At 59.0% G+C, this 15,144-nt stretch overlaps 1 protein-coding gene across 2 annotated transcripts; it reads right to left on the bottom strand.

Moving 5' to 3' along the window:
* Positions 1-575: 575 nt before the first annotated feature.
* Positions 576-14,808, bottom strand: EPN1 (epsin 1). 2 transcript variants are annotated; one of them, XM_031457348.2, is made up of 11 exons: positions 14,606-14,802; positions 11,458-11,787; positions 6,429-6,678; positions 5,074-5,198; positions 4,678-4,752; positions 4,141-4,224; positions 3,172-3,475; positions 2,666-2,776; positions 2,469-2,555; positions 1,286-1,540; positions 576-1,180 (listed from the first exon to the last, which is right to left on the bottom strand). In XM_031457348.2, the coding sequence occupies exons 2-11, from the start codon at positions 11,683-11,685 to the stop codon at positions 972-974; spliced, it is 1,728 nt and encodes a 575-aa protein (XP_031313208.1). In that variant the 5' UTR covers positions 11,686-11,787; positions 14,606-14,802; the 3' UTR covers positions 576-971. The 2 variants fall into 2 exon arrangements, with proteins under 2 accessions (XP_031313208.1, XP_064345625.1); XM_064489555.1 differs by lacking the exon at positions 4,678-4,752 and having other exon boundaries at positions 14,606-14,808.
* Positions 14,809-15,144: the final 336 nt, after the last annotated feature.

Below are 15,144 nucleotides of genomic sequence, written 5' to 3'. Positions count from 1 at the left end.
GGCTGCAGGGGCTGGAACAAGCCAACAGCCAGTGTTCCAGGGGGCCATCTTGCCATATGGTCTGCAGATTCCCTCAGGGCGGCTCAGAGAAAACACAGACCTAGTGATCTCTCAGCTCAATGAGCAGAGGCTGCCCCAGGGTTCCAAGGAGAGCCGGGGACAGGGCAGCGCCCACGTGGGCAATGGTGGTGGTGGTACGTGTGATGAGTATAGGCCGTCTCTCAGCAGTAACTCTTACCATCCTCAGCAACATCTCACTGAACCCTGTACTCCCACCTCAGCGTGGTGGCCACTGGCACAGCACCTGTCAGGAGCCCCTGCACCCGAGTACTGTCACCAGCTCTCCAGAGGCCTGACCTTCCCCAGAGGTGAGTGGCCGTCCGCGGGCTCCAGCTCCACCAGGGTTCAGGTACCCACCCACCCCCAACACAGCACGCCTATGGAACCCAAAAGGTCAGGGAAATCAAGGCTTCTGAGATGCACTGGCTCCCAGCTGCCCCCAAGAGGCCAGTGGGTTCGGAGCCCTGGGTCCCCCAGTGCAGGGGTCACAGGAATCACCAAGGGGAACCTGGGAGCACCGTGCCCATGAGAATTGCCATTTATTCCCGAAGTTGCCAAAATCATCACCAAGGATTCACCGAGGGGTGTGGAAGGGGACGAGGAGGCTCAAACACTGATTGAGGGGCCAGTCAGGAGTTGGAGGGAAGGGGAGTAGGTGGGGGACCCCCAGCTGTCCCTCCCCCTTCTAATGCCATGGGAAGGATCTTCCTCTGGCCAGCACCCTGCCCATCCCCCATGTCCAGTTTCTCTCAGGGAGGTGGGGTGGGGGGCGTGGGAAGAGGGTGTAGTGTGAGTGGGCCCCAGGAGGGGGAAGGGTACTGGGTGGGGGCAGGGGTCCCCCGCTTCACATGCACTCACAACACTGGTCGCCCAGGCAGCAGAAATGGGGGAAGCCCCCCTCCCGCCCTGGATTATAGGAGGAAGGGATTAGTGTTGGGTGCTGGGGGTCCCGGGGGCATCATGGGGGGCAGGCCAGGGCCCCCACCAAGGGGAGAGATGTAGGTCGGTGGTGCTCCAGGGACCGGGGGTACGGGGCTGAGCCGCAGCTGGTTCAGGGTGAGCGTCGCAGGGGGTGTGGGCTGGAAGGGGTTGGTGATGGAGGGGCCAGCGGCCGGGGTTCCTGCAGGGAGAGAAAGGCCGGGGAGCAGGGCCAGGTCAGGGGGTGGCTGGGGGGTCAGGGGTTGGCCTGGGCCAGGCCGGCATCCCTGCTCCAGAGGCCACTCACCACTTGGCAGGAAGGGGTTGGAGGCCTTGGCTCCTGGCGGAGTGGGGCCCGGCCGGCTCACCAGCGAGTCCAGGTCGACCAGGGCTGCGTTAGGCCCCAGGAATGACTCAGGCGTCTTCCGCGTGGGTGGGGTCGGGGTTGGGGTGGCAGGTGGGGGGCTCCCCACAGCCTCGGCCAGAGAGCCCCCAACCCCACTCATGTCGAACGCACCAGGGCTGCGGGCAGGCACCTCTCCAGCAAGCAGCTCCAGCTCCCCTGGAAGGAGCGGGGGAGAGGGCTCAGAGGGCAGGCTGGGGACCCCAAAACAGAAGCCGCAGTACCAAGTGGCAGGGCCCAGAGCCAAACCCAGCAGGTGTGAAGCCAAGGAAAAACACCAGGCAGGCACACCCGCCGACACCCTCCTGATCAGGGACTGTTCGCAGAAGGACCAGCAAGGGCAGACCCAGCAGGTGACGCGACATCAGGCCGGGCCTGCTTACGGGCAGCTCACACCGTCCCCAAGGGTAACCAGCGACCCCAGGAGACTGGGCAACAGGCAGGCCTGATTTTCTTTTTCCTCAAAGATCTAAGAATCCTTCCCAGTGGTGGAAAAGAATGCAGAAACGTGATTTAAAAGAGGCCTGAAGAATGCCAAGGGCAGATGGAGAGAGGGAATCCTGGGGTGAAGGAGGCCCTGCGGCCAGGCCTGCTCCCTTCTGTCACATCAGCTACCCTTGAAAAGGCAGGAAACTAAAGGGGCCACAGGGACCATCACCCGAGGTGGGAAAACACACCATGAAGAGCCCCCAACACCACAAAGACAAACTTCTGCCGACAAGGGGGGCCCACCTCTGCCCCGGGCCACCAGTGGGCAGGTGAGTAGGGGGATGCAGTCCCCAGAGGGAAGGGCTCAGGGCCTGGCTCTCAGACACACACACGGAACAGCTGGGGAGTCTGCACTGCACGCAAAGAAACATTCCAGGCGACAGAGAGGGCAGCGCTTGGAGAAGCTGGGAAGAGGAATTCTTTGTGCGATTTTCACATTTCTCTAAGTCTGAAATTATTTCAGCACAAAGTTACAAGTCGTCTTAAAGACGGGTGGATGTTAAAAAAGAGATGGGTACTGGGCCCGTGATCCACCCTGCAGGGTCTCGGCCCCGCCTGGAGGACAGGTCTCCTGGGCCGGGCGGGCAGGGAGGCTCACCAGTGCTGCTCCCGGAGGTCGGCAGGGCCGTGCGCAGTCGGTCGAAGTCAGAGAACTCGTCGGGCTCCGTGTCAAACCCCCCAACCCCTGTGGGGGTCAGGATGTCTGCTCAGCTCCCCAGGGCCTCCCACACCTCCCCACTCGGACCCGAGAGTGGGCTCTACTCTCCCTCCCTCCTGACTGCACCCACCCAGTACCTGTGGTGCCGTTGGTACTGGGCTTGGCAGGTGACCCCCCCCAGGGGTCTGAGAAGGCTGGGGCTGGTGCCCAGGGATCAGAGGCCGGGGGTCCGCTGACGGGGACCCCACCTGGGTGAGGAAAGAGACACATGAGGGGCTGGCAGCCCCACCTGCCCTGTGCTTGAGAGTTTGTCTCCTCTGAACCTGTGCTCCCAGAAGCCCACCATGCCCTATGCCAGGCCAGGCACCTCCAAGGCTTCAGGCTGGCCTCTCCCACCTTGTCCCCACCCTCCAGCCATGGGCCTTCACACGGCCAGGCCTTTGCCCAAGTGACCCCTCCTGGCAAAGCCCTCCTTGTCCTTGAAGCCCCCAGCCAGGGTAAGGGGCACTGAGTGCATCACCCAAGGCCTGGCTACGGCTCCTCCCCCTCCAGAGCACCCCTACAGCAGCCTGTCACTTGCTCTCAGGGCATACCCAAGCCTGCACCCTGGATGCAGGGGCTGCAGTGGTCAGCCAGCACTCACCATCTGAGCTCCCCCATGGGTCAGGAGCAGACCCCTCTCCAGCGGCTGGGACCTGAGTCCCACCCCAAGGGTCAACCGGGGGCCCTGCAGGGGCAGCAGGCCTCCAGGGGTCCCCGGAGGCCGGTGTAGGGGCTGGACCACCCCAGGGATCAGCAGCCGGAGGGACAGGGGGTCCCCCCCAAGGGTCTGAGGTGGGGGCAGCCGTGGGGATGGCAGCGGCCATGGGCGCTGGGGCCCCCCAGGGGTCCGTGGCCGGAGGAGGAGCCGGGGCCGTGAAGACGTCAGCAAGATCCATGAGGGATGACTGCCGGTGAGAGAGAATGAGGAGTGAGCAGGGCAGACCCAACCCTGAGAGCAGGAGGGGCAGTGGGGCCGGGTCACGGGGAGGCAGACCCACGGTCAGGGGACTGAGTGTCCGGAAAGAGGACAGGAGAAGGCAGACGCCTGGCCACCTGAACCTCTGGTACCCTCCACTCTGTCCCCCTCCCACCTTGCCCCAGGGCCTCTGACCAGCCCCTGAAGGACTGAGGACAAAGGCCAAAGCCACACCTCCTGTCCCCGCACCTGCCCTTCTGCCCTCCAGAAGCCCTTGCGGAACTGGTGGGCTGGACCTCCCACACCACACTGAACAAGCTTCACTGTGCTCCAGGCCGCCCAGCACACGAGCACGCACACACACTCCCCAATCTGTGTCCTGGGTGCAGGGGACAGCTCTCTCTAGATGTTCCCCACCTGCACAACCCTCCCCCGGAGGAAGGGAACAGGGCCGGGACCCTTCGGGGCTGCATCAGGCACTGGTAAGACCTCTGGCCAAGGCTGGCCCAAACAGGCTATGTACCAAGCCAGCCCCACTATGGCCAATCCGCCAGCCACGAGCTACCTGCAGCCCCGGTCAGGAAGCCATGGGAATGACCCCAACCCTGAGCCGAGGCGAACGACGGTGCCAAGGAGGGCAGGCGTGACGCTCACCTCCTCCTGGCCAGCCGTCTCCCTCTTGCTCTCCTCTATGGCCATCTGCAGCCTCAGGTCGTCCCCACGCCGGATTCGCTCCTCCTGGATGGGTCCCAGAAGGAGCAGACGGGTCAGAATCTGAGTGCTGGGGCAGCCCCCAAGAACCCCCTCCCACCCAGAAAAAAGTGACTGAAAATTAAAATGGGATGCGGACGATGTGTGGGACGGGGAGGGTGGGTCACAGGGCGGGCAGTGGGGAACAGAGACGTGAGGATCACGTGGCCCGGCGTGGCTCTAACAGGCTTGGGACGCACCAGGCGCAGGTGGGGAAGGAAGCCCTGGGCTGCGACGGAGACAGAGAAAGGGCCCCTTGCTGCCTGGAGCAGCTACGAGGCATCTGCTTCACGTCTGGGGCATCCGTCTGGGCACCCGCCTGACAGAGGGACCCAGCAAAAGTGGTGCCGTGTGAAGTGCGGGGGGCCCTTCGGGAAGGTGAGAGGCGGCGGGGACCTGGGAGGGCCTTAGGGAAGCTGCAGGACGAGAGGCTGCTCTGACCTTATCGTGCTCCTCGCGGCTCAAACTAAGGGCCAGCTGAAGCTGGACGTCATCCTCGGGGCCGCAGGACGGGGGCTGGGGGAGAGACAGCGTGAGGGGCGGGGCGCAGGCGACAGGGAGGGTAGAGAGAGAGAGAGACGCCCACACACAAGGACAGAGACCAAGCCGGTGAGACACAGTCCCCAAATTGGTCAACGACAGGCAGAGACAAGCCTGGGGTGTGCAGCGGGAGCTGAATAAGCAGGGGCCAGGCCGGACAAGCACCCAGAGAGAAGGGGGGCAGAGGGCAGGGAGAGAGGAGTCGGAGAGATGGAGGCTGGAGAAGGAGGGGCGTGGAGACGGATGGCAGAACAAAAGTCAACCCCCTCCACCCCGACCTGGCCCGCCCGGCCCTACCTGGTCGGCCTCCTCCTTGCTCATGGCCAGAGCCAGCTGGAGCTGCAGCTCCTCCTCCCCGCTGCTCTGCGGCCAGGCCTGCTCTGCCTCGGGCGGGGGCCCCGAGCCCACGGCGGCTGAGGAGGCTGCGAGGACACACACGCTGAGGCAGGAGGCGGTGAGGGAAAGCCCAGGGCCCAGGCAGCGGGTTTCCGCAGCCCGGCTGGCAGAGCCCAGGATGCCCCAACTCTCCTGGGGCTGGGCCCTCCCTCTCCCTCTCCCTCTCCCTCTCCCTCTCTCTGGGTGGGACCCAGACCCCAGGTTCCCTGGGCGGGAGGGGGGTGTGTTGTGCAGAGCACCTCTGAAGGGGGTTTCTCAAGCCCTAGGGAGGGGGGGAAGCAGCCCCACCCAAGGAAGGATGGGGACCGGGAAGGATGGTCCCACTGGCCCAGGAGCAAAAGTAGGGCCCTGAGGCACCTCTGAGCCTGTGACCTGAGCTCCTGCCCTATGGAACCAGGGACTCCCTGAGTGTCTCGGGCCCTCCCAGCAGCCCCAGGTGGGGAGCCTGGGGCCTCAGTCTTCAGGGCTGGTCAGAACTGCAGCTCTGGCAGGGACCAGGGCTGGACGTTAGGCGGAGAAGCTGCGAGCCTGGCCCCCACCCTGTCCCCTGCATGGCTGGGACAAGGCCAGGGTGGATGAGGAAAGGATGTAGGGAGAACAGACAAGGATGGAGCACCAGCCCTCCCCATAGGGGGCAAACTCCTTCCTGACACTCTCCACCTCACTTCTCTCCATCCTGACCCTCACGTCCCACTGCTCGTAAACCTGCCAGGCCTCCTACACTCCTGCCTTCCCTGCCTGTCTGTGAGCTGCCAGGCACCTCTTGGCAATAAATTCGACCTTTGCCCTTCTTGCCTCAAACCTGCTGACAGCTTCAGGCCACACTCACGCCACCTCTGGAATGGTTCTACTGTGACACACACCTGGTCCAAGGACAGAACACCTCTCCCTCCGCACACCGCTCAGGACCTGCACACCATCTACAAAACTTAAAAGTTCCTAAGACAGAGCTGGACCTCATCACGTGGACACATCCTGACTTTCTATTTCCTCTAACTTGTTTTCTTCAATTCCTGTATGCCACCCACCAAAGGCAGCTGGCACTACGAGGGCCTTTCTACAACTCCAGGACCCTCCAGCCCACTGCTCGGCACCCCCTGCCTCGACGGAGCACACTCCCCCACGTCAGGCTGCAGCGTGAGGCACTGCGGGGGCGCCTGCCGGGGGCGCAGGGCAGGCAGAGCTCGGGGGAAGCGGAGCGGCACTGCTCAGCCCCAGGGCCCGCAGGGGGAGCAGAGGGCACGCGGAGGCCTCACCCGTGGCGGTCTGCGCCAGCTTCTCCTTGGTCTTGAGCGCATGGGCGCGCTCCTCCCGCAGTCGGTCCTCGTCGCGCAGCAGGGCCACCAGCTGCTTGGCCTTCTCGCGCACGTTCACGCCTTGGTCCTTGCCATCGCGGTCCACGTACTGGAAGTCCTTCAGCGTCTGCACGGCGTACATGTTCTCCTTGCACTGCTGCGACACGCGCTCCGAGCCGGTCTTGATGAGGTACTCCATCAGCGTCATGGCCTGCGGGCGGACACGCTGTCACTCCGGCCCTGGCCCCGTTCAGGGGCTACACTGCCAAGGAAGGAAGGAAGCCCCGGCACGAGTGCCACCTAGATAGACCCTGAAAGCAGCAGGAGCCGGGCCCCAAAGAGCAGCGTGCACAAGTCCACTGACAGGCAACGCCCAGACAGCAAATCGGAGCGCAGAGAGCCGGGGTGACGCACAAAGCGACCAGGGTCTCTGGGCTGAGGAAGACTGCCTGGAACTAGATGGTGGTGACGGCTGCACAACACTGGGGACATGCTTACCGCCCGAGCTGTGCACTTTAAGAGGGTGAACCGCACGGCGGGACCTACGTGTCCCTCGTCAGACCCCAGGGAAGCCGGGGAGGCAGCCGCATCACAGCAGCCACCCGCGGTCACTGTGGGGCGCCCACCCTGCATCTGATCCCTGAAGATCAGGACCTAAACAGCACGGCCAAAAAGCTCACTGGTTAGAGCACAGTCAGGCGTACCCAGCCACGTCCAACTGCCTCCCTCGTGTTCTGGACGTTTGAAATGTGTCATCTTATCACTAATTATCAGAGAAATGCAAATCGAAACTACAAGGAGGTATCACCTCCCACCAGTCAGAATGGCCACCATTAAAAAGTCCACAAACAACACATGCTAGAGAGGCTGTGGGGAAAGGGAGCCCTCCTGCACTGCTGATGAGGATGCAGCTTGGTGCGGCCACTGTGGGGGACAGTACGGGGGTCCCTCAGAAGACTGAAAACAGACTTACCGTATGATCCAGCAGTCCCACTCCTGGGCGTATATTCAGAGAAAACTAATTTGAAAAGACACCTGCACCCCAATGTTCACAGCAGCACTATGTACAGTAGCCACGACAGGGAAGCGACCTGAGTGTCCATCGACAGATGGCTGGATCAAGAAGTAGTGGAATATTTACACAATGGAATACTACTCAGCCACAAAAAAGAATAAAATAATGCCATTTACAGCAACATGGATGAACCTGGAGATCGTCATTCTAAGTGAAGTAAGCCAGAAAGAAAAATACCATATGATATCATTCATATGTGAAAGCTAAAAAAAGAGAAAAAAGGACACTAATGAACTCACCTACAAAACAAACACAGACTCACACAATAAACAATCTTATGCTTACCAGGGAAAGGGGGTGGGACGGGATAAATTTGGGGGTTTGATATTTACCAATGTTAGCCACTATATGTAAATAAGACTTATTTTTAAGTTTCTTCTATATAGCACAGGGAACTATCTATGCTCAATATCTTGTAATAACCCTTAATGGAAAAATTATAAAAACGAATATATGTATGCATCTGCATGACTGGGACACTGTGCTGTACACCAGAAACTGACACATTGTAAATGACTGTACTTCAATCTAAAAAAAAAAGAGTTTCATGTGGTAGCTCTCAGTGAAAAAGAATGCGACAATGAACGTATGTATATTCATATACAACTGAAAAATTGTGCTCTACACTGGAAATTGACACATTGTAAACTGACTATACCTCAATAAAAAAATGTTAAAAACTAAAAAATTTTTTAAAAATTAAAAAAAGGAAAAACTAAAATGAAATGTGTCATCTTAAGCGTAAAACCTCACACCGACACAGGATAACCTGAAGATGGTGATGTCAGGAGGGAGGCGCTAGGCCCATGGGGCCGGGGGCTCTGGGGAAGGACATACAGCGCATTGTCTGCGTTTTACAACACGTGAATAAATACCCTTTCCAACAAGTTAAAATTAAATGGGAAACACCTACTCCAACCCAGGCAGGGTCTTTCTTTGTGGTCTCAGAGCTCAGATTCCAGGCGGTCTGGAGTCAGGGGTCACGGCTCTGCAGGAGGCCATGGCCACCACCCTCGGGAAAAGGGCATACCTTATTTTGCAGAATCTCCCAGAGCCACCAGGGCTCCCAAGTCTACAGTGGAACAAAACAGTGGGCAGCCCTGGTAAGCTCGGGAACGCAGCTCAGGAATTCACCAGGGAACCCCACTGGGGGTCATCAGAATCTCCCCTGGATGCAGCCTCCGAGGTATGTTAGCAGTAGTCATCTCGCTCACTGGAGATTAGTCTTTAGCTGACCCAGAGGTGTTTACGCCTCAGAGAAGAAAGTTAAGAAGCAAAATCACACCTGCGTGAGGAAGGCAGACTTCACCAACTCCTGGGCCAGATGTTTTGTAATTCAGAACACTCCCAAGTTCAGACCAGAGAGACTGCACACGCCACGTGTAACGGAAGTCCCCAGAGGAAGGCAATACCAACAGTGTCGCTGCACGGGACCAACAAACACCAGATAAACCAACTCCCCACTGTGCAGATAGGACCCTGTCGCCAAAGGAGTTTTAAAAACTTTCATTTTCAGAGTTCAGGGGACTTTGGAATTGCAGCTGAAAACATTGTGAACGTAGGAAGAACCCAAACACTCAGCAAGGGTGAGACGCCCACGAAAGAGCCGTGGTGGTCGGATGCCGGGACCACCACCCACAGCAGCGTAAGTAAGTGGGCACCTGCTACGCCTGCCACGCCTGCCAACCTCCCAGACACAAAGGAAGCAGGCGCCGAGGACCACGCGCTATACAAGAGCCCTGGTCACAAAGTTCTAGAACAATCTCAGCAGCCAGCCAGCAGGGCATGGCGCCCGCGGGGCAAATGTCCCCCATCTCCATCTGGGAGGCAGGCACACGTGACCTGTCCCTCAACAGAAAATATAACAGTTTTTAAACCTGTCCCTGCTCGTTTTCAAAACAGCCTGGTCCAGGACGTCGCAGGACGTCAGAATGCAACTGATAGTTTCCAACAGGGATCAGCAAACTCCCCTGTAAAAGGCCAAGTGATAATATCCCAGCTCCTCGGGCCTGCGGTCCCAGTCCTGACAGCTCGGCCCTCACCGTGGCTGCAGGAGATGAAGCTTTATTTACAGAGACGGCTGGGCAGGAGGCCAGATCTGGCCAAAGGCTTGGGTCCGCTGACCCTTTTTAGAAAATAAAGATTGAGACCCTGTGTGCCTCAGAGAAGTTGAGTGACACAGCCCAGGGCTGGCTCGGGGGCTCGGCTCTCAGCCCAGCACATCCTGGCGGCCTGAGCCTTTGTGCCTCAGTTTCCTCACCTGAAGAAGCACCTCCACAGCTCTCCGCCTACAGCAGCACTTCCCCAGAACCTGCCCTCCCCTCACACCCCCGTCCCCCAGCCCCACAAAGCTTCCATCCCAGGTCCAAGCCATCCAGGCCCCTCCATCCCCGCCACAACAAGGCTCCCCAGCTCCCTGCCCTTTCCCTTCACAGCGAGATGTGATGGGATGACTGACTCAACAATGACTCCATCAGATCAGAGCCCCAAGCCTGGTCTGGAGGGAGGGGCGTGAAAGAGCCAGGGCGAACGGGCCTCAAGTCTCCACCAGGACCAGACAACCCAAAGCAGCGGGACCTCTCCTGGTCTTGGAAGCGAGAGAACCACCCTGTCTCCAAGGGACAGAGTGCCCAGTCAGCACAGACTCCAGTCCAGTCCACAAGCCCAGGGTCCACCCGCCTTGCCCAGCACCACACACAGAGCAGGCCCTCAACCACCATTTACTGAAGAAACAGCACCCAAAGGACTCGCCAACACCGGCGGGCCTGACTCGCCAGCCTTGGCCTCAGACGTCCATCTGACTCTCACACAGAGGGAGGCCCCAGGGCTAGCCCAAGGCCGCACTGCTGGGAGTGTGGCCTGGTCCTCTGCCTCAGGCCATGCCCTCTGCCACTTCTTGACCCAAGATGGGGACACCCAGCCCCAAGTCCCCAGCACAACAGTCACACAGGAAAACCACCCACTGAGCGCCGCCTGAAACCAAGCTCCCGTTGCCCAGAGGCTGTGGCATGTCCGTCTGCTCACTGGCTTAGGGCGGGTCCGGTATCACTAGGGCCACTTTAACCACACTGATCAGAATGGCACACACTAACCCAGAAACTCCAGTTCTAGAAAATGGCAAATATACACAGATATTCACAGCAGTCTTGTTTGTAAAAGCAAGATACTGCAGACCGCTCAGAAATCCATCACCAGGTAGCTGGTGACATCAACTGTGATCAGCCCATTTGAAACAGTTACACAACTGTTTTAAAAATAGGGGGGAGGGGGTATAGCTCAAGTGTTGGAGCGCATGCTTAGCATGCACAAGGCCCTGGGGTCAATCCCCAGTACCTCCATTAAAATAAATATACCTAATTACCACCCCACACACACAATTTTTTAAAATAAATAAAAACAAAGTGACATCTTTTTTCGTTCTAATGGGAACGATCTCTGAGACAGTCTTGCTTTCCTTTTAAAACTGCAGTATAACTTACAGGTAGTAAGATTTACTCTTTTTTATGTGCAGTTTTGAGTTCTGGTAACTGCGTACAGCCACGTAACCACTGTGGCTCCCCAAAAGGCCCTGGTGCTCCCCACTGTCCTGGAACTACGTGCACAGATCCCCGCAGAGGAGGACAGAGCTGGGACCCAGCTGCCTCCGAGAGGGAACTGGGCTCTGGGCGCAGAGGGGTGGACGCTGGGCACCCACTATGACCCTCTACATAGATCAGCCCTGTGAACATGCCACTTCTTCAAAAGCCACAAAGCTCAAAATTCTTAAAACATTACATTTGTGGCCCTCACAGAACAAGAGATTTTTCACACAGAGGCGCACAGCTCCAGCTCCTCTGGGAAGCGGGAAAGGGGGACGCACTGGCGCACACCCGTCCACCCGAGCCCGGCGCCGCCCAGGCCCAGCCCAGCACTGACCTTGTACACGTGTCGCCAGTTCTTGCCGTGGTCATTGAGCCGCTTCCAGATCATGCTCATGATCTCCGAGAAGGCCACCACGTTGTAGGTGAGGTCAGCGATCTCAGACATGAGGGAGCTGGACGGGCCCCAGGGGTCATTGCTCGTGGCTTCACGGACCTTGATCTCGGCCTCCGAGTAGTTGTGGACGATGTTCTTCATCTGGCGCCGCAGCGAGGAGGTCGACATGGCTCCCAGCAGTGGGGGGAGGGGGGGCGGGCCCCCCAGGGCGTGCAGAAATGGGGCGACTGGAGGAGGCAGGCCGCGGCAGGGGCTGGCAGGTCACCGCATCTGAGGAGGGAAGAAGACGTTTAGAAACACAAGCAGGACCTGCAGCCACCCAGCCCGAACCCAGCCCTCGTGGCACTCCCCGCCACCTGCAGGTCCAGGCCGAGGTCCCAACCCTGGCCCTTGTCAACCTCCACCTTCATCACCCCATCCATTTTCAGTTCCTCAAATGTGCCCAGCTCCTTCCTGCTCGGGGCCCCCACTCAGCGAGGCACGCAGTGGCGGGTCACAGGCCCACAGAGGGTACACCCCAGGTCAACAGTTCCCAGCCCGGCAACTCCCGCACCACAGCTTTCTCCTCTGAGATGGGGTTTCGTACAGTAATCCAGACAACTGCGTGGTCGGTCAGCCTGCCCTTCCTCACCCTCTCACCAGGGCACTCCCACTCACCCATAGGGCTCCGTATAAACCTCCCAGCCCTGAAACACCCCAAAACCGCCGTCGCTGCTCCCCACCCAGGGGTGGACTTGTCAGTAGATTCAGTCACCCCCATGATTTTCCACTCATTTGTCTCATCCTGCGGCTGAGGCCGACCCAAGAGCCCCATGGGGGCAGAGACCACGTCTGCCTGGACGTGGCTTTTCCCATCAGAGCAGTTGGCCCGGAAGAGCCATTCAATAAACCAGTGCAGGAAGGAAGGGAAGGAGGGAGGGCAGGAAAGACCTCAGGAGCAGGGGTGAGGGGGCCAAATCCACTGCAGAACAAGGACACACAGGGAGGAGGCCAGTGAAGGGAGCAGAGATGAGCGGGAGGGGGAAGCCAGGGGCACAGGGTGTCCCAAGGGTTGGGGAGGCTCAGGGGAGGAGAGATAAAGAACAGCACAGCCCACTGGCTGGGCCCTAGCCAGGAGCTCAAGGAGCAAGAGATGTCCATTATCTCATTTAACACTGCGGGCGGGGCTCTAATAGATGAAGAGACAGGGGCTGGTGAAGGTTAAATAACCCAGCCAAGGTCACAGACTAGGCAAGGCGGCGCAAACTCAACCCCAGGCCAGCCTGGGCTCCAAGTTAACCTCTGCCGAGAGGAGGGTAATGGGAAAGAAACAGAAGAAGGGCTGGCAAATGAGGCCAGTCACAGGAAGTACTCACACAGCCCGTTCCCTGGGCCAGGTGTGCTTCTGAGTGCCTTACACACGGTAACAGTTCATCTCCACAGCTCCATGAGTCAGACCCCTCACAGGAGAGGAAACTGAAGCACAGAGTGGTTGACTCCCTCGCTCTGGGACACAGGCCTCACCCCCCAAGCAGCCTGGTTCCAGAGCCGGCTCTGACCACCACAGACCACTGCCTCTCCCCCGCGGACAGAGATCTGCTGAGACCTCCCACGACCTGAACCCCAGGGGAGGCGGCAGGCCCCTGCCTTGAACTCAGGACAGCCGGGCACTTGGAGACAGATGTGAACAGTTGGAAAGAGATGGCCAGGGTGCCCAGCCGGACACACTAACCCAAAAAGCTGAGGTAACAAATACAGAGAAGACTGAGAGGAAAAGGAAAGAGGAGAAAAAAAGAGGCACAGAGAAGCCTGGGCAGACAAAAGACACAAGACACACAGAAAGAAACGGGGGAAGACAAGGAGGCAGATGGAGAGACAAAACGGAGGCCCTGAAACAAACAGCAGCAGTAACCTAGGAATGAGAAGTAAGAAAAATGGATTATCCTGGAAGGAACACAAGATTTAGGTCCAAGTTCTGGCCTCCTTGACAGTCAGTCTGCTCAACTCTGAAATGAAGGGAAACACTCCTACCTGGCAGGCTTGCCGATTAAACACAGTGGGCACACAGCGTGCCTGGCACGGCGCCCCACAGACAGTGTACGCTCAACACCACTGGCTGCTGTTACCATCAGAGAAAAAACAGGACATTTCCAAAAGGGTGGCATCAGAAGACACGCTACCTTAAAGCCGTGTTTTTATATTAAAGTGCATTAGAAAAAAACATTCAACTACCACAACAAAGCTAAGACTTCATAGATAACTGCTTAGAACAAGACTAAGTTTTTAAGTTGCTGACTCAAAAAGATTAAATAAAAGACAAATAACATGACAAAATTCTCCAAGGGGTACTCAGATGACTGACATCAAGTGTTTACTGTGCAGGACAAAAAAAAAAATCTAAGTGATTATGGAAACCAGAGCTCCCAGCAGTTAACACAGTTACTACGGGCCAGTTAGCCACAAGCACCACCTGTGTTAACAGGCACAGCGGCCCTATTATGTAGGAACTGTTGCATACTCTGCTTTTAAAAACTAGGAAATTAAGCTTTGAAGATAAGTCATCTGAAAAATATTGTATGTTAGCAAAAAGTGGGCCGCTGATTCCACAGCCGGGTCCTTCAATACATAAACTCAAGAACCTGGGGGAAGGGGCAGATCCTAGACCAAGCAACAGACCCGCTGAGGGCCTCGGGGCTGGAAAAGATGGGTACCAGGACAAAAATGAGACAGGAAGACGAGCAGAGGGAGAGGTGGCTGGGGACATCTGGAGAACTGAGACACGAACATTAATCCTGACCACCAGACACCGAGACGTGACAGAAAGGCAGAACTAGACCCAGGATGGACACATGCGGACAGGAGCTTTGTAAAAACACCCAAAAGGACAGAGACACGAGCACCACCGAGGCCCAGGCGGAGGCCCGCGGGAGACAGAGTCGCTGACACAGTCAGACAGACACGGGAGAGACGGGAAGCCGCGAGCAGACCAGGCTGCCAGGGCACAGACACAAAGGCCACGGAGACCAGCGGCGCCGACAAGTCACAGACGTCCGAGCGCACCCGCCCGCCAGCCGGCCGCGTCCCCCGCCCGCGCCCGGCCCGCGCTCACCTCGGCCCCCTCACGCCGCGCTCCGGGGGGTCATGGCGGGCAGCCCCCAGCCCCCGCTCGGCCTCGGTGTCGCGGGGCGCGCCGCAGGCGGCGGACGCGGAGCCGCGCTTCGGCGCACGTGCAGACGCACGGAGGGCCGCACGCCGACGGCCCCGCCGCCCCGGCGCCCGGGAGGGGCGCGGAGAGCCGGGCGGGGGAGGGGAGCCGCCGAGCGGACGGGAAGCAACCGAAGGAGGCGACGGACCGGAAGCGGAAATAGCGGCGCACCCCACCCGGTCAACCCGCCTGCGGCAAGCCTGCGCAGCCGTCACTTTCGAAGCCCCGCCCCGCCTGGCGTCACTTCCGGCGCACGGGCCGAGTCGCCAGGGACCGCTTTCCTCACTTCCGCTCGCCACCGAGACCTCGGGGCCGCGCAGGGAGAGGCGGGACAGAGCAAGGGGTAGCTGTGTCGGCGCGCCGAAGGCAGCGGGAAGGTGCGGGGCCCTCTAGACCACGCCCCCACCGCCCGGGGTGCCTCCGGGGCGACCTAAGCTCCTGGG

The sequence above is a fragment of the Camelus dromedarius genome, chromosome 9 (assembly GCF_036321535.1).
Source record: "Camelus dromedarius isolate mCamDro1 chromosome 9, mCamDro1.pat, whole genome shotgun sequence".
Lineage (NCBI taxonomy): Eukaryota > Metazoa > Chordata > Mammalia > Artiodactyla > Camelidae > Camelus > Camelus dromedarius.
The sequence above is the reverse complement of the archived record's forward strand: the minus strand, read 5'-3'. Positions and strand labels throughout refer to the sequence as shown.

Coding starts and splice junctions, on each gene's coding strand:
- EPN1 (XM_031457348.2), bottom strand. CDS start 11,685: ATGTCGACCTCCTCGCTGCGGCGCCAGATGAAGAACATCGTCCACAAC. Junction 4,225..4,677: donor GCCGCGAGGAGCACGATAAG/GTCAGAGCAGCC, acceptor GGACCCATCCAG/GAGGAGCGAATCCGGCGTGG. Junction 2,556..2,665: donor CAGTACCAACGGCACCACAG/GTACTGGGTGGG, acceptor TGACCCCCACAG/GGGTTGGGGGGTTTGACACG.